General features: G+C 46.8%; 1 protein-coding gene across 3 annotated transcripts in view; it reads left to right on the top strand.

Moving 5' to 3' along the window:
• Nucleotides 1-21,207, top strand: part of LATS1 (large tumor suppressor kinase 1) — a 299,556-nt gene that overhangs the window by 242,638 nt on the left and 35,711 nt on the right. For all 3 annotated transcript variants that reach the window (XM_085612217.1, XM_085612215.1, XM_085612216.1), the window contains exon 7: nt 7,021-7,127. In XM_085612217.1, the coding sequence (XP_085468343.1) occupies nt 7,021-7,127 (107 nt within the window). The remainder of the gene's footprint in view (nt 1-7,020; nt 7,128-21,207) is intronic.

Raw genomic sequence — 21,207 nt, 5'->3', positions numbered from 1 at the left:
GTCTACATCTTCTCTTACTTAGGCAACTGGCTGATCAAGAGCACAACGAAACTGCAGTGCCTAGGACACACACAACACATCATATATCTCTTACATAACCTAGGCTTTACCATCTATGCCACAAAATCTCATCTTCAGGTCCAGCCCTTCCTTAAGCCATACTCGACTCTGCCATGGGGAAAGCATACCGAACGCTGCTTCCTCTTGAACAGCTAAATCATTACATAACGGTCGGAAAGGTCATGTGCCTCTTCAGCACGATGGCCTCCTGCATTGCTGTAGTCCCACATGCCAGGTTACACGTGTCTATTACAGGAATGCCTAGCAGCACAGTGGTCACAAGTGGAGGAGCATTGGGAGGGTATAGTGTTGATCTGGGGCCGTACTCATCACTCATTGCAGTGCTGGAAAGCCAACAACCTGTTGCAAGGCCGGCACTTTCTGGACCCAGTGCAGCGGATGACAATCACAACAGATGCCTCTCTCACTGGTGGGGGGCGCATGTACAACAGGTGACCGGGGGAGGGGGGGGGGCCACATGTACAACAGGTGACCGGGGGGGTGGGGGGGGGGTTGTCTCCACATCAACCATCAACCTCCCGGAGTTGCTAGCCATCCAGTTAGCCCTCAAGGTGTTCCTCACATCCAACACAAGGTAGTGCTCGTTCATGCAGACAACACAACTTCCATGTTTTACCTACACAAACAGGGCGGCACTCTCTCTCTGCAGTTGTGCAGCGAATTTGGCAGTGGGTGACCCACCACAGGGATCATCCATTGATAGAGTATAAACCGGGAGTGGACAACGATTCCGTAGACCGCCTCAGCAGAATGCAGCAACAAGTCCATGATTGGAAACTCCACCCCCAAATCCTAATCCCATACTTTTGCCTTTTGGGGTTTCCTCACATAGAACTCTTCGCCGACGAAAACGCAATATTCCCAAATTTCTCCTCCAGATTCCCACACCAACACTCCATCGGCAATGCACTATGGATTAACTGGTCAGGGATATTTGCCTGCATGCACTCTCGCTTGTGAGAGATATTGTATACAATAAGGAGTTACTTCAAACATTAACCTTTGCCTGGAGCGTTTGAGCAAACCACCATCTATATATACCAAAATCCTAAGCATGTTATTCAAAATTTCTGCTCTGGAAACAGTCTTTTTTTGGGACTTCAACATGATTTTCAAAGCAAGTTCAAATTGGATCTCAAGTACATATATATTTTTTTAAAATAACAATTAGAGTTTGTGAAACGAATAGTCATCCCCACTTTAAATCTGCACTTCTGCCCTGCGATGGGCATGCAATATGTGACGGTAACTTCTGCAAGCACTATAGTCTTTACTCCTGTCCTGCCAGACCACTTCTTTCCTAAAAGCGATTTTGCAAAACTAAAACTATTATTTACATTTAGCCTAACATTCAGCTCCATGGTCTGATGGCCAAGCAGTCACTCTTTTTCTAATCTGAGAAACAGGTCGGTTTGCTCAAAGGCTTCAAAAATCAGTTTTTAAAAGACATTCCTCAGTCCTCGCCCACCCCTTTCCAACTAAAGCTTGGATCTGATCCCTTGTCCCCTTTCCCAAATAGCCTGAAAGGAAGCAGTGACTAAAGGCTTCAAACCGACTTCATATGGCAATACAATAAGTAGCATTCACAAGACAGTCTTCACTTTGGTCCCGTCCCCCCTCTGTTCGACTTTGCCAGTAGGTCTCGCCTATGTGGGAGCTATTGGCTTTGCCAGTGTCTTTTAGCTGTGTTGTAGAGCAGCATGGCTAAAGGTTTTTCAAAAAATGTAATTAAAAGTTATTTAAAAAGAAAAACACGGTGACAATGGGAGAGGAAAAAAAGGGCATGCAGCACTTTTATGTTTTTTTAAAAATAGCCTTTAGCCATGCTTCACAGCAGCTAGTTTACTCTACAACATGGCTAACGAACATAGGGAAAGTCAATAGCTCTCCGATAGGCCAGACCTATTTGCTTTGCCAATGCTTATTGAGTTTCTATGCTGAAAATATTGTGGGTGCTGTTTACTTTCTTTGTTTATTATTTGGATTGTCTTGGGTTCTGTCTACGATGTAGTCATTCATTATTTGGCATATCTCAGTCTGCAAACCTTGCACATATTTCCACCTAATTTAGAATGCATTTAATGAAATGTTTGTTCATCTTTTTCCTTTCATCGCTGACATTTACTAAAATAGTCACTGTAACTATATGAGAGAAAAAACTAGAGCTTGCCCAGCAGTCACAACAAATTAGCCTCGGTGCACCTGGTCTCGAAAACATGTTCTTGTGCCCCAAACTTCCTTTCCCCCTCACCCACTTTGTTTTAGTTTATCCTGTCTTAGAGCAGCGGAACGTCAGATGGCCGTGGTGCTAGTATTGTAAATTCAGAACTCCCTACGCTGCAAGCGGTGGGCCTGGCCCAGTAGCTGGAGACATAAGACCATGTCGGAAATGTAGGAGTAAAGTAGTAGGGCGGACAACAATCTCTTAGAGACCAATGTATGGTGAGGGGAGGAAAAGCTAGGAGAGTGGCACTAGAGAGGAGTCCCTGTGGAGGTGACGAGGGCAGAGGCGAAATCTATTTATGTGTTTAGACTCCAATGTCATTTTTGCTGTTAAAAGATATACTAACACCCTGTATTACGAGCACTCGTCCTGGACATTTAACCATAGAATTCACCGCCCTATGGTTAAATGTCCAGGACGAGTGCTCGTAATATGGGGTGTTAGTATATCTTTTAACAGCAAAAATTACATTGGAATCTAAACACATAAATAGATAAAATATGCTTCAAACGATTGAACGATGTGACAATCTGGGAGGGGAACATGTTCCGCTTTAGCATTTTTGAACAACACCAGTGCATTATGGGCTTTGTATGTTGATTACTGAAGAGGCGGGTTCTGGAAAGAGACGAGGAGGTGGGAATACAACACAGGTGATTATAATAGAAGGAGGGAGCGGAGCATTCAGTACGTGCTTGGGAATGAGAAGAGGCAGTCAACTAAACATTCGAGGTATGGGCTTGTGTAACTGATTTTGAAAACAGTGATTTTAGGGATAGATAAGAGAGTTTTTGACACTGTTAAGGAATTAAGTTAAGAGTGTCTTCGCGACTTGTGGGCAACCTTTGTTAAATGAAGAACGGGGTGTTTAACTGATGTAATTTATTATCATGAATTCAGCGGGTAAAAAAGTTAATTACGCGATGCCGGGGACAAGGCGGGAAAGTTGATCGCGTGGCTGGACAGGAAGGAGAGAGTGAATCGTGTGGTCCCGGAGTTGCGTGCTGCGGATGGTGTGTGTGTGACGGAGCCTGACGAGATTGTGGAATGTTTTGCCGACCACCTCCGGGCTGTGTACTCCCCAGTGACTGACAGGGATGAGGACGACTCTCGCCTTCTACTGAGGGATATCGCCTTGCCCTGCCTGTCCGTTGAGGACCGTGAGCGGCTGGACGCCCCCTTGTCGGTGGATGAAATAGCGACCGCGATCCGCTCCCTTCGCTCGGGCAAGGCTATGGGTCCCAACGGTCTGCCCATTGAGCTATATAAATTGCGCCCTGACAAGCTTGCGCCCTTCCTCAGTCGCATGTTCCGTGAGTCTCTGGCGGCGGGTTCCCTCCCGGCCGATCAGCGTTTGGCCACGATAGTCGTTATCCCCAAGGAGGACAAGCCGCGAGATCGCTGTACTTCTTACCGGCCGATTTCACTGCTAAATGCGGAGCCTAAGATCCTGGCGAAAGTCCTTGCCAATCGTCTGTTGAGCGTCGTGTGCGATCTGATTCATCCGGACCAATGCGGATTCATCCCGCATCGTAACACCGCTCTTAACTTGCGGCGTCTTCATGGCGCCCTTGCCAGGGCGGAGCTCCTCTCCGAACCGGCCGTGCTGGTTTCTTTGGATGCCACGATGGCTTTTGACACCATCGAGTGGCCATTCCTCTGGGCTGTCTTGGCTAAATTTGGCTTTGGGGAAGGGTTTATTGGCTGGGTGAAGCTTCTGTACACGGGGCCCATGGCTCAGGTGGTGGTGAACGGGCGGGTCTCTCGGCCCTTTGCCCTCGGCAGGGGCACGAGGCAGGGATGCCCGTTGTCCCCTTTGCTCTTCGCTCTCGCCCTGGAGCCACTCGCGGCTTGGCTCCGCTGGGAGCCCTCGCTTCAAGGGATCCGGTGGGCCCCGGGCTTTGAAGATCGGGTTTCGCTGTATGCGGACGATATTCTCCTATATCTCACCTCACCGCGGCAGTCGCTCAACGTCCTCTTTGACGTTCTGACTTCCTTTGGGAATAATTCGGGTCTCACGATCAATTGGTCTAAATCCTGCGTCTATCCGATCTCCGGTGGTCCTCCACTCCTACCGCCTCGGCTTCCGATCCAGGTATCACTGAGCGGCTTTAAGTACCTGGGGATATACGTTTCGCTGGACCCGGTGGCTCGCTATGAGCTGAATCTCCTGCGACCGCTTCGGCGATTGCGAGAGGATACGGCCCGGTGGTGCAGGCTGCCCCTGTCCCCGCTGGGTCGGGCCGCGCTGTTCAAAATGATGTCCCTTCCCAGGTTCCTCTATGCACTCCAGAATTCCTTCGACGTCATCCCAGTGGCCTACTTTCGGGAGGTAGAGAGCCTGCAGAGGAGACTGGTGTGGGACGGGCGGGCGCGTATTGCTCTTGCTAAGCTTACTCTCCCCTGGTATGACGGGGGCATCGCGCTTCCCGACATTCGCAGGTATTATTGGGCCGCGCAGCTTTCGGCCATCAACCATGCCACGTATGCGCCTGGCCTGAACCCGGCGTATGCGATGGACAAGTTCCTGCTTCCCGGCGGGGACTATAACAGGGCGCTGTACTCCCGCTCGGCCGGCCGGACCCTTACGGGTCCTACTAAGATTGCCGTGCGGACCTGGAGGGCCGCCACTGCTGCCACGGGCTGGGGTGAGCGACTGACATGTGCTACTCCTTTGTTTGCCTCCGATCGCCTGGGGAGCCTCTGGACTACGAAGGGGTTTGACCAGTGGGACACGATTGGCATCAGCAAAGTGGGAGACCTGTGGCATAAGGGCGCGGTTAAGACTTTCGCGGCTCTTCAGGCCGAATATGAGCTTACGGATAGGGAGTTCTTCCGCTATGCCCAGGTTCGACACGCCCTGCTCTCGGTCTTTGGAGAGGGGACCACGATCCCGGTTTCCTCGCCCCTCGAGGACCGCATACTTGACGGACATGTCCCGGACAGCACTATTTCTTTAATTTATAAGAAACTGATTAATCATCGGGCTGACCTCTTGGTGCGCCTTCGGGAGGCGTGGACGGGGGATGGGGTGGAATTGGACGACGAGGACTGGCAGTCTGCACTGTCGTCCCCCAAAGAGGTCGCCATTCCGGCCCGTCTCCGGTTGGTACAGCTTAAGATTCTTCACCGGGTGTATGTGACGGGTCCTCGCTTGGTCTCGATGGGATATTCCGACGATGGGCTCTGTAAGCGGGGTTGTGGGCTCAGTGCCACCTTTCTCCATATCCTGTGGGAGTGCCGCGAGGTGGCGGACTACTGGCGCCGGGTACATACGGCTATGGGACAGGTCACTGGGGTTGTGCTGCTGCCGGAGGTGCGTCGTTGTGTTCTGAATGTGTGGGAGCCCAATGATTATAGCGCGGCTCAGACTCGGTGGGCGGCCCTGGGGAACATGATTGCCAAGAGAGATATAGCGCAGCTTTGGGGTGCCCAGCGGCCGCCCACCGTGTCAGTATGGAAGGAGAATATGGACTGGTGTATGTTCAGGGAGAAGACTGTGTATGTTGCCCGTGGTAAGCCGGGGGCATGGGGCAGAATCTGGGGGCAATGGAATGCTTATCGCGGGGGTATCTGTACGCCCCCCCCTGGTGGACACCGATATCGCCCTGTCCCCCTGACCCTTGACGGTTCCGGGCACCTTTTGGAATGACTATATATGGACGTTCAGTTCCCTTGGCCCCCCCCCCCCCCCGTCCCCAGCCTCCCGGTACTCCTTCCTGTCGTGTGTTGCTTAATGGTCTGACCTGGAGTTCCCCGGAGGAAGCCTGCCCTGCGCCGGTTGTCTTTATGCCTCGCCTTTTGTTTTTCTTTTAGTTTTCTGTTTGTGTTTGATCTAAGTCTCCTGTGCCTCTAGAACTATCCGGACTCACTACGGGGCCGACCCCCGGGAACCGACTGCAGCTTTGATAAATGTATATTTCATTCTGTACTTAGCGGCCGGCCCTGGTGGTTGTAGGCCCGTGCTTGTAATCGACTTATTGTTCAATAAAACTTTAAAAAAAAAAAAAAAAAAAAAAAAAAGTTAATTACGGGGTGATCTTTAGTCACAAGCATGCACAGTCGACAAGGTGTGTACTGTTTGTTTAAATTGATAAATATAAATTATCTTGAGATGTAACCTAACAGTCATGTTTTAAATTTGTAGTGAACCCCTTACGAAGTGCTATGAAAGGCACAAAATGCATTGGGTGATGAATATGATTCAATCGAGGAGAATCTGTGTAGCATTCCATGCTATAGAATAAGGCTCGTAAAGGCATGTCTACAGCATTAAGGATTTCATGTGAACATAGTGTGTCCAACATGTGACTGAATAAACCATGATTATCGTCATACATGGAATGAGTAATATAAAATAAACAACAATGATGAACTTGATTAACTTTCGGCATCTTTGTTATGCATCTAACGCTGTGCGTCCGGAGTGGGGCGTTAACCCGCCCCATTGGTTTCAGTGATTTCATAATTAAGTGGCAGGGCAGTCCACGATTCCGGCCCAGCACGCGAAATTTAGTAAACATGAACGCTTCATGAAATATGGAAGAAAGGTGTGCACTCTGTCATCGTCTTTTGGTACTCTATAGTAAGCTAACTTTGAAAATGCAGTTTCTCCACCACAAAGGTTGCAGTCCAATAAGTAAATTGTTTATTAATGTTTTTAATGGCCATTTAGAAGCATTCCTTGCAATTCATGGTACGTGGTTTCTTTGCAGGTTATACGCAACTTTGTGACTGGTGGAGTGTAGGTGTTATCCTTTATGAAATGCTGGTTGGACATCCTCCTTTTATTGCTCAGACACCCCAAGAAACACAAATGAAGGTAATTCCTTTTCTAATTCGAAAAGGGACAAATAATCTGTGTGTTTGTTGTTTTTTCATTTCTATTTATTTAAAATGTGGACATTTGTAATTCTTTGTTTATTCTAAAGCAAACTCACACCTAAGGATGCTATATAGTCATTCGAATTGCTAATCCTTAGTTTATTCAAACTTTTGAGGGTATTTTAGAATATGCAATGGAAACTACCTTTTAAAATGGCAGTATATTTAATGAGATGCAGATACATTATTGCAAAACTCAAACATTGAGACAAGAAATACCTTAAGGAACTTTATGGACTTAAAAACTCTGAAACTGCACAATTATGGTTTCCATCATAGCGAGAAAAGACCCACAGTCTAAGTAAAACACAGAGAATCATATGTTCTGATGGAGATTTCTAAATGCATATTCTTCACCTTTTGGATCTCCCTAGGCACCAGACTGTACCTGGAAACCTCGGAAATAGCTGCTATGCACTGACAGGTGGTGCCATTGAACCACAAATTCTGCCCTCGTCTGGATGTGACATTCCAGATGCATATAAGTGCTACCCCATGTCCTGTTGTCAGTTCGTCTTTTTACTGACCCTTCGACATGGGCCTCGGTTTTCAATTTTTTCAGGGTTTTACAAAATTCTTTCAACATTTACAGTAACAGTGGGCAGGGATGTGTCTCTCTCCCCCTCCCCCCGAAAAAAACAGGCCTCTAGCCATGCCGCACTCGCAGGAAGTAGTTGTCGGTCATGGACCCGTATAATGTATACCTTTGTCTCAGCACCAAGCATGTCTCCAAAATCCTGCAACAAATGTTCTGTGGGACATTCGAATTCCATCACGGAGCGGCAAGTCAAGGTGGCAGTCGTCACTGTTACTCCAGGTTCTGAGGTTGTTCCGGGTCCTTTTTGGAAACCTTGGGTTGGTCTAGGAAGAACATGAAGGACACGTTCAAATACAAACATAAGAAGCCAAAGTGAAGTTCGACACCTCCGTGCTGCTCCTGGGAGAACTTCCGTCGTCAGCAATCCAAGAGCCCAACTTTGACTTCCATGCCCGAATCTGAGCTGATCCTGGATCAGAAGCCGATGTGCACCAACTTTCCTGGGCCATCACGGCTTGCTGCCGGTGCCTGGCCACGCCTTGACATGGATGTCTTAGGCCTTGCCAGTTCTTCCTAGTAAGGGTCCAAAACCCATCTCACCAGCAGTTCCAGAGCTGACTTCGCCAACAGCTCGCTCAATGTCACGCTACTAATTCACTAAGGCTGAGCCTCAAATTGATGATGACTTCCCCCTGCTCCTTTTCCCCGGCACCTGTATTACAGGAAGTTGGAGGTCATTTTCGGCACTGACCGTTATGAGGTGCATGGGCTTGAGCAGTTCATGACAATGAGGATGTTGATGAAGAGGTGGAGAATAAGCTCAATCCTCATTATTCTGGTGCTGGCCTGTAACTCAACCTTCCGAATGCCAGTGAGTTGGACACTTTCTCTGTGACTGAATTTACCCATTGGGCACCGAAAAAAGGCCTTCCTTTGGGGTGGTTGTAGGCTAGGCCACTAAAGTCTTGCACATACAGTTGCCTACAGTGGTCACTAAGGCAAACCTAATAACTTGTATTATGCAGCCTTGGACTGGTTTAAAGACAGTGAGGCTAAGGCTCGCTCTTGTGCCTGCTTTTTCCTCACCACCCAGTTTCTCCAGCACTATATTGCAAGCTTTGAGACTATTCCCTCAAAATGCCCTTGGTGTATCATGAACTCTTCTCCATTTTCTTGGGATATGCAGTCTCTTCCACCACTCGAGAGTTCCCGTTGTGCCATAATGGAGAAGAGGACCCTGTAGTCTTGCCTAATGTTAAGGCTAAGAGAATGACTGAAAAATGTTAAACGTGATTCTGAGGCAGTCAGTAGGGAAATGGCTGAGGAAGAGTCCTCCTTAACCTATGATCATGTTATCAAACAGACTTTTCAAGGAGGAATCCAAGAAATTGGCTTTGAAGTTGATCCCCCATTTCTGTCCTGAACACCCTTGACACCTATGAAGAGTTCCAGTGCTTATAGATAACTCAGGTGCTATCTCGAAACGCTCTGGGTCAATGCAAAGATTTGCAGAGAATCTGCTTAGGGAGAAAAGGCATGGCATAAATGATTTTCTCAACTAGAACATTATCGTTTCCAGTCAAGTAGTGTCTGCATTTGTTGAATTTGGATATTGCACTGCATGGTTTCTAAGGTGACATTTTAAGATGATGCTTCTGGCTCTGGCAACAGGCCTTATGTTGAACTCTTAACATAATAAGCCAAACCCCCATTTGTGCCTTATACAATGCCATATGCTTGCATCACTGTAAGATTCCTAGAGCAGTATCCAGAGGACTAGTGCAGTTTGTGAACAGCTTTTGACTCGCAGACTAAATCCGACACCAGCATCCTTAGAGTTTGTCCAGCGATAATGTTCATCAGAGAATGTGGTAGTAGGAGATCCATTCCTCTAACGATTTCAATTGCAGTCATTAGTTACTGAAGCTTTCATAATGGGATGTGGAGCCACACTTTGGTCCTCATTATATTCAGAGCAGCGGTCTGATGAAGGAATCCACATATATTAACCAGTCTTCTGGAATGACAATTGTTGCATAAAACCCTGTAGTTCGCCTACCCATTTTTCGAGACCAGTTTCATTCATGTACACATTGACAACACTACAAAGATGTACTTCTGAAAAAAGTAAGGGGCAGAGTTGATGAAATTTGATTGAAGGCTGAACCTGGCTGTTAGCTCAAAAATCAGTCAGTCAGTGATTTATGGTAGAAAATTTTGAAGCAGAAACATTGAGCAGACTCGGTCTAGAAGAGCGCCAATTTTTTCAATAATGGTATGCAAAAAAAAAATGTGTATCGGCTGGCGTTGACAAGATGGTGGAGCAGTGGAACGCTTTCCACTACACACATGTTGCGCTGAAATAGTAAGCTTCCAGGGCCCTCTTGTCACCTCAGGGAGGCACATCGATATGGGAAGCTATCGGGGAGCCAGGGACATGTGCTGAAGCTTCCCATGAGCATCAGCGCCAGAGGAAATGGCAGACAGCATGGTCGAGACTGGATTGTCTGCTGTACGATGCCAAGGAGCAGCCCATGCGATCAGTTCAGCTGTAGCGACTGTGGCCGGAAGTGCTGTTGATGTGGAGGCATTGCCGTGCAGGAGACATCTCGGCCCGGAAACCCCTTGGTGGCCGAAGGAAGAGTGGGGGTGATCCTCTGTCCGGGGGTGAGTGTCTGGCCCAAACAGCTTCTGATTGGAGTGGGCGTCCACTCGTCAGTTGCTGGGACTCTGCACAGTTCCATGCTGCTACACAGCGGCCCACAACAGGGTAAGCTAGCAACGTGTCTGGGGGCAGGAGGGGCCATGGGAGCACCCCACAGAGATTAGCTGGCACTGGATCAATGAAATGCCTACAAAACAAGCATCTGTCATTATTCGGGGCCTCAATTTACCCAGTAAACTGGGTGTGGTCTGGATAAGCCTCCGGGATGCCAATCCCAACATCATTTGCCTTCAGGGGATTCCCTCCTGCACAAGGACCGGGGAAACTCAAATACGCCAGCTATTCCAAGGTGTATCATTCTTCATCTAGCACTAACCAAAGGAGAGTCCCAATTGTCTTACCATAACCTCCAGCTCTTGATATCCCATATGATGGTTAACAGCAATGGCAGATAAATCATTCTAGTTTGGGCAATAAATGGACGGCCCATAACTGTAGCTTCAGTGTATGCCCCTAATGCTGCCCAGGACAGATATCTTCTAGGCTTCCTGCACGAGCTAGCAGAGAGGGTTAAGGGAGACCTTATTCTCACCGGTGACTTTAACATGGTCTTGGACCCTAGCAGAGATCGAGAGTGGGGGTGGAAGAAAGCTGTAGTAAAGAGTTCCAAGAACACAGGATACATAAACGTTTATTTATTTGTTTCAGCACAGTACATCCAACTCATCAGGGCAAATACTCCAGAGCTGTCTACAGCCTGGAATCTAGAATCGCCACACCATGACAACAGGAGACAAAAGTCATTTTAAATACAAATAACTCTGACCAATGTATTTAAAGAAACAAGGTATAATAAACTAGAACACATCCCTCCCCTTAACACAGCAAACACAAAGTATTAAATATAATATCTCACATTAACAGGTGGATTAGAAAGACTCCCACTTACTTTAACTCTGGGAGCTACAAACTCCAAACCAACAGGTCTATCAACAGAGCCTCTGGAACTTTCATGACCAATACTACCATCGTGAATTTCATTGTCCACACAGTCACGGAATTCCTCATCCACACCAGCTTAACACTTAACCACACATCTCACATTCCACACTTTGCCATCCTGAGTCACAACAGTGTTCATGTTGACCTTCACAACTTTAAGGGCAGACCATATTTAGAAGTTCCTTTAATTTTGAAACCAGGCTTGAGTATTCTTACCCAATCACCTACCACAAAAGTGGGTACCCTTACTTTCCATTTGGCATCATAACTTTCTTTCATTTTCTACTGGTTCTGTTTCACATTGAAAGCTATACACTGCACATCACATCACTACACAGGACCTAATTATTCACTCTATTCCTACATCTCCTGAATCTCATCGACCCTTACCTAGATCCTTCGGAAGAAGCATCAACAACTCTCCTCCCTCAGAACTCATATCACTGACACCCTTAACTAGAACCATCAACAGTAGCAACAACAACGCCCCTCCCTTAATACCCAATCTCAGATCCTCCACATTCTGCCACCACCCCTATCCCCGTAACCCTTTCCCCCCCTCCACAACCCTTTCCCGTCCACCAGAGAAAATCACTACAACAAGAATAACTTGTTTATTTTAAAATTACTGTCACTGATTACTTGTGTGTCCAAACCACTTACCGGACAGAACTGCCGTGCACTCAGCGGAGCCAGCGCTGACGTCACACGCGTTCTCCCCCTCGCGACCTCCCGCCACGAGCGGAGGCCACGCCCCTTTTTCAGGCCACGCCCCCAACAAACAAACACTCGCGCACATAAAAGCGCCGTGATTTGAGCTCTCGCAAAGACTAAGGGTCGACTCCTGAGGCGGAAGCCGGGAGAAAGATCATTTGCATTTTTAAAACTTGTGTGTCACTGAATAACTTGTTTATTTTAAAATTACTGTCACTGATTACTTGTGTGTCCAAACCACTTACCGGACAGAACTGCCGTGCACTCAGCGGAGCCAGCGCTGACGTCACACGCGTTCTCCCCCTCGCGACCTCCCGCCACGAGCGGAGGCCACGCCCCTTTTTCAGGCCACGCCCTCTATCCCACAACTCCAGGGCACTATAAAGTATGTGCAACCCCCGGTCGCGCAGCGGGCGCGACGATGACGCGCCGAAGGCGCGCCTAAGGCAAGCCCGTCTGCGCTCGTCCGCGACCGGACGGGACTAGGGGCTATACCCCCTACAGGTTCCAGCCCAGCCATGGCTGATACCATTCGCTATAACCGCAACGAACTGCTAGCTCTTAACAAAACAACCATAGCGGTCAAACCGCTCCCATGCATTCAAACCGGCCCTGGTCTATCCTATGGACCTATCTCATGCCGCTCATGCCGATGGGCTAGCATGGGCCAACTCCCAATGGATCATCACACACTCTCCACCAGTTACCAGCGGGAACTAAAATGCCTATATTTCAATGCCAGATCTCTACCCAAACATGCTTTAGACATCTGGGACATATTAGCATCTAAGAGCCCGGATCTGGTTTTTGTCACTGAAACATGGCTAACCGACGCCAGTGCTCCAGACCTGGCCAACGCCCTCCCCCCTGAATATAAAATAATCACACAAAACAGACAAGGCAAAAAGAAAGGAGCTGGAGTCGCCGTGATTTTCAGGGACCACCTAACATGTCTCACGGATACAATTACTGTCTATCCCGAACATGAGCTACTATCATTTAAAATTCTCGCAGAGAATTTTATCATATTAGCAGGTGCAGTCGTCTATAATCGGCCAGGACAACAAACCAGCGTTAGCGCCAAATTACTGAACCAGCTGCTCCCATCGTGCTTGAAACACAAAAATTACATGGTCATTGGGGACTTCAACGTCCATTACGAAAACACCGATGCCCCTGGATCAACACAGCTAAAGTACGACATGGAAATCCTGCAACTTAAACAGCTGGTCGAGGGCCCTACGCACATAGCAGGGCATACCTTGGATCTCCTTTTTACTAACATTGAGTCGACCTTCATTAAAGAAATCCTCCCCCTGTCCTGGTCCGATCACTCCATGCTTTCATTTTCTTTTAAACTCCCCGGTAAACCCACAAAGACTAGACTTACCCCCATCACCACCAACAGAGCCTGGAGACTGATCAACGACTCCAACTTCCAAAATCACTTCCGTGAAATAGAAGTCTCCCTACCAGACGATTCACCTATTTGTAACAACGTCGTTTTGCTAGAAACCGGCATCCGCCAAACGCTGGACAAACTAGCACCCCCGCGGGAAATAAGGACAAAAACATCCACCAATGAAAAATGGTACACCCCCATCCTCAAAAGCCTTAAAAGGGAATGTCAAAAAATAGAACACCAATGGAGACAAACTAAAGACTCCGAAACCAGAGCTAACTACATCACTAAGCGGAGACAATACATCTCTGCCATTCGAGATGCAAAAAAAGCATTCTTCACACAACGAATTTACGATAATCACAACTCCGCTAAAGAGCTGTTCAAAATCGTAAACGAGCTTAGCAATCCATCCAGCACCTCACAAACCCTCACCCCCTCAACTGAGGCATGCGAACGGATTAGCACCTTCTTTTCTGAAAAGATCAACAAAATTTATTCTACCTTTACCTCCTCCCATATCATTACCCCATCCGACAGCCCTGACGAAAACTCGCCTACATCCGACAAAGATAACGTCTATCTAGACGCAGGCAACTCCCCATGCCTAACCAACTTCCAACCACTCTCCGAAGAGGAGGTGTTAGCGGTTCTCAAAACAATTAAATCCGGTTCTCCTGCAGACCCCTGCCCACATTTTGTATTTTCAGAAATCGTACCAACACTCTGCCCCCTCATCACCAAACTTTTTAATCAGTCCCTCACCTCTGCGTCCTTTCCAGAATCCTGGAAACACGCATCTGTAACCCCCCTCTTGAAGAAAGCCGGATCCGACATCCTTAACCCAGAGAACTACAGGCCAATTTCCCAGCTCCCCTACCTCTCCAAGGCTTTGGAGAAAATGGTCAACTCACAACTGTCCAAATACTTGGAGGACAACTCACTCCTGGACCCCACCCAAACTGGCTTTAGAGCAAACAACAGCACCGAAGCAACGTTGCTGGCAGTGTCGGACAGTGTCAGATGCATCACAGACCAAGGAGGATCTGTGGCTCTGATACTGCTAGACCTGTCAGCGGCGTTTGACACGGTATCGCACGAATGCCTACTAAAAACCCTCCAGAGTAAAGGAATTCCAAGCCACAGCGTTAAAATGGATCAAATCATTTTTAAGTAACCGCACCCAAGCAGTGCATATGGGTCAATTCCATTCACAACCCCGTCCCATTGGCTGTGGGGTCCCACAAGGGTCCTCACTAAGCCCCACTCTCTTTAATGTCTATGTCTCATCTCTAGCCGACATTGGAAGAAAGTGGGGCATCGGCATATGTTCATATGCCGACGACACACAGCTGATAGTGACTATGGACGAAGGGTTGGAAACAACTAAGAAAAAACTACATAGTTGTCTCTCCGAAATGGCAGAATGGATGAGCAACCATTGCCTTAAACTCAATGCCGGAAAATCTGAAATATTACTGTTTGGAGGAGCCAAACTATCATGGAACGATACGTGGTGGCCATCGTCACTGGGAACAGCCCCCACCCCAAAACAGTACGCCAGAAACCTTGGCATCCTGATGGACGACGCACTGTCCATGAAAGACCACGTACGCATACTCTGGGGCAAAGGCTTTGCAATCTTGAAACTCCTGGCCAAAATCTTCTCTTGGATCCCATTGGACTGCCGGCGCACAATCACCCAGGCCCTTCTGGTCAGCCGCCTGGATTATGGCAATGCCTTATTCGAAGGGATGAATGAGCAACTGTTCTCCCGCCTACAGGTCTTACAAAACCAGGCAGCCAAATTGGTATGCAACAAAGGCAAACGAGATTCGGCATCCGCATGCCTAAGAAAACTCCACTGGCTACCAATGCGTCAACGAGCCACCTTCAAAATACTTTGTCACGCGCATAAAGCCCTCCACAAAACAGGCCCTACAATCCTGCAAGGTAAAATCGAATTCTATATTCCAAACAGGAACCTAAGGTCCAATAACTCAGCCCTGGCAAAACCTAAGCGCATTTTCAGGGCAAGGACAGGTGGACGAGCCTTTTCACATCTGGCGGCCAAAAGATGGAACGAGCTACCCATGGATCTTAGACACACTACAAACCTGCTACAGTTCCGGCAAAAACTAAAAACCCACCTCTTTCCAAAAAACTAACTCCCTCTGCATAAATCTCAATAGTCCCCCTTTTTCTTACAGCGCCGTGATATCCTATGGGATGAGTGTCGCGCTTTATAAATACCAGAAATAAACAAGGCAACTCTAGCAAATCTTAAAAAAGCCTCCAACACGTGCATACCCCTCTCACTCTCACCTACCTCTCTCCCAGCCACTCAAACCTACCACACTGCCAGCACACTCACGAACCCCAAACAATACTATCCCCAATCCTCTATGCTCGCCAATCCTGCCTCCCCCTCTCACCAATCTGAACTAGACTCACTCAAAACCCATACTAACCTCACTTCCCGGAACCTACAAAACGTTATCCTAGAAATTAGAAACCTCTTACAACTCGCAGAAAACTCTCTCTCTAAACTCAATCATCTTCAAAACTCTCTAGCTGCAGCCAACAGTGCTATAAATACTATCCCACTGCCTCGGACTAATCGACACTTACGCACACGCAAACTCCCCAACTAATTAACGCACTTGGAAATCCAAAATTTACTACTTCTCTACGAAACTCCTACTTGCCCCATCACACAAAAGGAAGAATTCTCTATTCTCACAATCCCCATAAACCCAAACAGAACTTCCCGACCGAATCAATGAACGATAAACCCTCATAACCTTCCAACAATATCCCCCACCTCCGAAAATCATGAACCGTCTTTAGAGAATACCTCAAACCAGATCTCCTGCCTCCTACTAAACTGCGGCTCAGCCCTAAAACACGCTTCTGACATCGCTGACCTCATCCTAAACCTGAAAGTGGACATAACCATCCTCACGGAAACATGGCTCACTGAATCATCATTGCCATGCCTAGTCCTTCTAGTCTCCCCCAAATTACAACATCATAAGATTAGACAAACCTCACAATAAGGGCGAAGGCATCGCCTGCATACACCAATCTGACATCACCATCTCGAAGTTTCACTCCGATCCCCCTAGAATCTTGTGAATACCTAGGGATCTCTGTAAAATCCTTCGGATAACCACTCCCACAAATTACATCCCCCTGGTAAGAACGCAGTATTCACAGACCAACTGATGGAAATCATCACTACGAACTCGTCCCCTCATTCCAATGACATATTCCTTGGCGACTTCAATCTACACTGGGAAAACCCCCTAGACAAGCAGGTCAACACCCTCAAAACCTTCCTAGCAGACCGTTCCCTGACCCTAGCCATCTCAAAGCCCACTCACTCCAAAGGGTCTACACTTGACTGGTTCATCTCCAAAGAAAAAATTATTGAATCTATCTCGATCACCCCTTGTTTTTGGTCAGACCATCACACTATTACCTTCCAAATTCCCTCCGCTAGAAAGAAAACTTTTACTCGGAGCAAGTCAAGCCTAAACACTGGATAAGAGACACGAAAAACCTCAATTGGAACAACCTAGCTTCCCACTGTGAGAAAGTTCTTACTCCTCCCAATAACATGTCAGACGTCAATTACCTCACTGCTCACTACAACTCCACGATGACCAAAATCTTCGACCAAGTAGCTCCACCAAAACTCAAAAGAATTCCGGACACAGACAAAAAATTCATGGTTCAACAGAGCCCTGAATGAAGAGAGACGTAAACTAAGATTAACTGAACGCAAATGGAGACCACATTACTCCCCCCTCCAACTCAAACTACTCAGGAAATCTAGAAACTCCTATAATAAAAGTATTCTTCAATCAAAAAAGACTTCTTCAGATCAGAACTAGACAATGCCAAAAATAGACCGAAGAAACTCTTTGAAATGTTAAAACAACAATCTAACGAATTGGCCAAAACCGCACTCTTAACTTCAAAATCGCAGCTTAGTAGTGAAAAATTTTCATCATTCTTCACAGCAAAAACCAACTCCCTCCAATTCGAGCTAAGGGCGGCAGCTAGCAACTTAACCACCCCAAAGAACACACAAGAGGAAAATCCTAAACAACTGCATCTTCCTTTTCTCAAAAACTCTCACTGGTCTACCTTCAAACTTTACGATCTCAGTGACATCACCAGAACATTAGCAACAATCAAACCCAGCAACCACTTCAATGACCCTGTCCCCTCTGACTACCCCACATCCACCATATCATCTCCCTTCTCTGGACCAAAATCATCAATGCCTCACTAGCGCAAGGTCACATCCCGGATTGCCTAAAAACTGGTCAAGTCCCCCGTATCCTAAAAAAACCAACAGCAAACTCCTCCGACCCCAATAACTTCCAACCTATAACCAACACTCCCATGCTAGCCAAAGTCCTGGAAAAATGCATTCAGCAATAACTGAACCAACACATCACGGATTTCAAACTACTGCACGACTGCCAATCGGGCTTCAGACCCGGCCATAGCACTGAAACAGCCATTCTGCATATAGTAGACAACGCCCTCCTCGCTCTTGACCAGAACAAAACCTGCCTCCTAGTCCTGCTCGACCTCTCATCAGCCTTCGACATGATCAATCACGACAAAATTCTTAAAAGACTGGAAAACAGGATGGGTCTATCTGGCACAGTCCTTCAATGGTTCAAAACCTTTCTGGGAAACAGAACGTAAGCGTTCATGGTAAACAAAAATCTTTCTCCCTCTTCACCCAAGCAACTTAGAGTACCACAAGGCTCAACCCTATCCCCCACGCTAGTCAACCTATATGTCGAACCACTAACCGAGGTATTACAGAGAGCAAATATCTCCTACCACATGTACACTGATGACACTCAGCTTTACATCAAGATCTCTTCAATTGAAGAGATAAAGATGATGAATCAAGCTCTCGAAAAGACCGTCCACTGGCGACCGTCCACTGGCTAACGACCAACTTCCTCAAGCTAAACTCGCAAAAAAATGAATTTGTTAATCTTCCTCCCTAAAAACTCTCTGGAGATAAAGGAATGAACCAAGATGATCACTGCTCTAAATAGCACGCCGACTCTGGTGGACTCCACAAAATCGCTTGGAATTACACTGGATAAGAACCTTTACATGCAAACGCACATCAACCTGTTAGCTAAAAATGGCCGCTTTCACCTCAGCTATCTCAGAAAAATTAAACCATTCATCGAGATCCTTGACCTCGAAACTGCAGTTCAGGCTTGAGTTATTTCAAGGTTTGAGTACAGATGTACTACACTCTCGGGGCTTCCCAAAATCTCAACAGTCCCTTTAAAAGTCTGTCTCAATGCAGCAGCAAGACTCCTAACAGGATCTAGGAAATTTGACCACATATCGCCACAACAGAAGGCGCTCAACTGGCTACCCTATGAAGCTAGAATCCAACTAAAGGTGGCTTGCATCACTCATAAAGCTCTACCACAATACCCCCCAGTACCTATCCCAAAAACTTAGCTTATCAGGAGGAAACAGACACTTTAGGAGCGCCGACAATCTACTCCTGAAACGCTCTTGTTTCAGCAAGAAAAAAACTTCTGACCGAGCATTCACCGAAGCGGTACCAAGAATATGGAACTCGCTACCTCCACTCATCAGAAAAATCTCCCCAACACCACTATTCAAAAGGGAAGAAAAATCATTCCTGATGAGCAAATTCTGCAAGGCACTGAACCAGTCTACAATTTGAACTTGTTTCCTCAATCCCCTTAATGCCACCTTCGCATCTATGACTGACGCGTACTCGAACTTGTTCCTACTGCTACATGCTCATTGCTGCTACCTACCTAACCTTGTTAAGAAATATTTTGATACTTTGTCTGATCTGTTGTTTTTGCTAAATGTTCTTTACGTACTCTGCTTTCCTTGTAAAGCGCTCTGATACCCTACCCGGGGTCTTGTTCGTGCTATAGTAAACATCAATCACAACATCAGTCATCTTCTTAATCCACCATGGACACAGTTTGGAAGCAGGCTCTCTTCCGCTCAACAGATGAAAGAGGCTCAGTTCTGTGACAGAATGAGGAGTGATGCGATACATCCGGAGTCTCTCCCTCTACACACCCTTCCAGTCTACTGGATTTCCTGCCCCATTCCACACCATGCTTAAGAACTCTGCTTAACCTCTCAACCTGGCCATTACTTTGTGGTTCATAAAGCGCAGTGGTAATATTCTTAAGCCCACACATTTTAAGGAAATACTCCCTCATGTGACTTTAATTGTACGCCATTGTCTGTTATTAGAACTTCAGTAGTCCCCTACAGTAAAATGGACCAGAGATATCAAATGCTACTTTCTGCCACAGACTCTTCAGCCATGGCACAGTTTTCAATGGGGCAGAAAAAGACTTCAACATCTTGTCTCTGTTGACACACTCACTGCATTCCCTCACAACCCTGTCAACCATTTTATCCATACTGGGCCACCAAAAACTTGATCTCCCCACTCTTTTCATTGAGGACATGCCTGGATGACCCTCATGCGCACGTAGTTTAAGAATCTCACCTTACATAGACTCCGGAGGCACACATTTTCCATCCTTCAAAATTAATTCACCATCTACTTTCAATTCACTTGAAACTTGCTGGTAAGACTTTACTTCAGAGAGAACCTCTTTTTCTTTGGGCCATCCTCTAAGGATAAATGTCCTCAGTAAGTTCTATCTACTATCAGCAACAACACTGTTACCCCAGTCTTCTTCAGAAATAGCCATAAATTCTTTTGAAACATAGTCGCCCACAGAAGCAATCATCTCCACATCCTCACTTGCTTCAATATTTTCTTTACTTGGGCAAGGTAAGCGGGAAAGGCGGGCAACAGTTACATTGCAGTTCCCTAGAACGTACTCCATGCCAATATTGTACTCTTGCAGTCTCGACATGAGTCGACTTATATCCAACTTAACTCTGCTTTGTGTCTAGTAAGTTCTCTGAGAGGCTCCATTTTCGTGGCAAAATCTTTGATGAACTGGCTATAGTATTCGCATAGCCCAGCAAAAGGCAAGAGCTTTTCCTTGTTGTCAGTAGCCGGGGCCTTCACAATAGCACCTGCAAGGGATTTATTTGCAACTATGCGATCCCCAGAAAGGGTATGCCCCAAATACTCAACGGACTTACAGAACATTTTGCATTTGTTCTCCTTAAGTGCGAGACCATGCAATTCTAAATGCTTACAAACCTCCATTACATGCCCCATATGTTCTTCATGGTTCAGTTAGAATACAAGTATATCGTCCTGGAAGCAATTAACAAAACCATTGACATTTTTTTTAAAAAATGATACATTGCTCTTTGAAAAACAACCGCTGCAGAGGCCAGTCCAAAAGGCATCCTCTTGTACTGGAATAGCCCCTCCGGCGTACGGAAAGCTGTAAATTGCTTGGAGTCTTCTGTCAAAGCAATTTGGTGGTAGGCCGACTGTAAATCAAAAGTTGAAAGCACTCTGGCCCCTTCTAGCACGCAAACTACCTCAGCAATGTTCCTTAAAGGGTGGCAATCTACCACCAAATTAGCATTCAATGCCTTTAAGTCCACACAGCCTCAAACATTTATCAGCCTTTCTCGCCAAATTGATGGGAGAAACACTCTCAGATGACTCCACCTCCTCGATAATGTCATCACAAATGAGACCTTGCAAC

This window comes from Triturus cristatus, chromosome 6 (assembly GCF_964204655.1).
Source record: "Triturus cristatus chromosome 6, aTriCri1.1, whole genome shotgun sequence".
Classification (NCBI taxonomy): domain Eukaryota; kingdom Metazoa; phylum Chordata; class Amphibia; order Caudata; family Salamandridae; genus Triturus; species Triturus cristatus.
The sequence above is the reverse complement of the archived record's forward strand: the minus strand, read 5'-3'. Positions and strand labels throughout refer to the sequence as shown.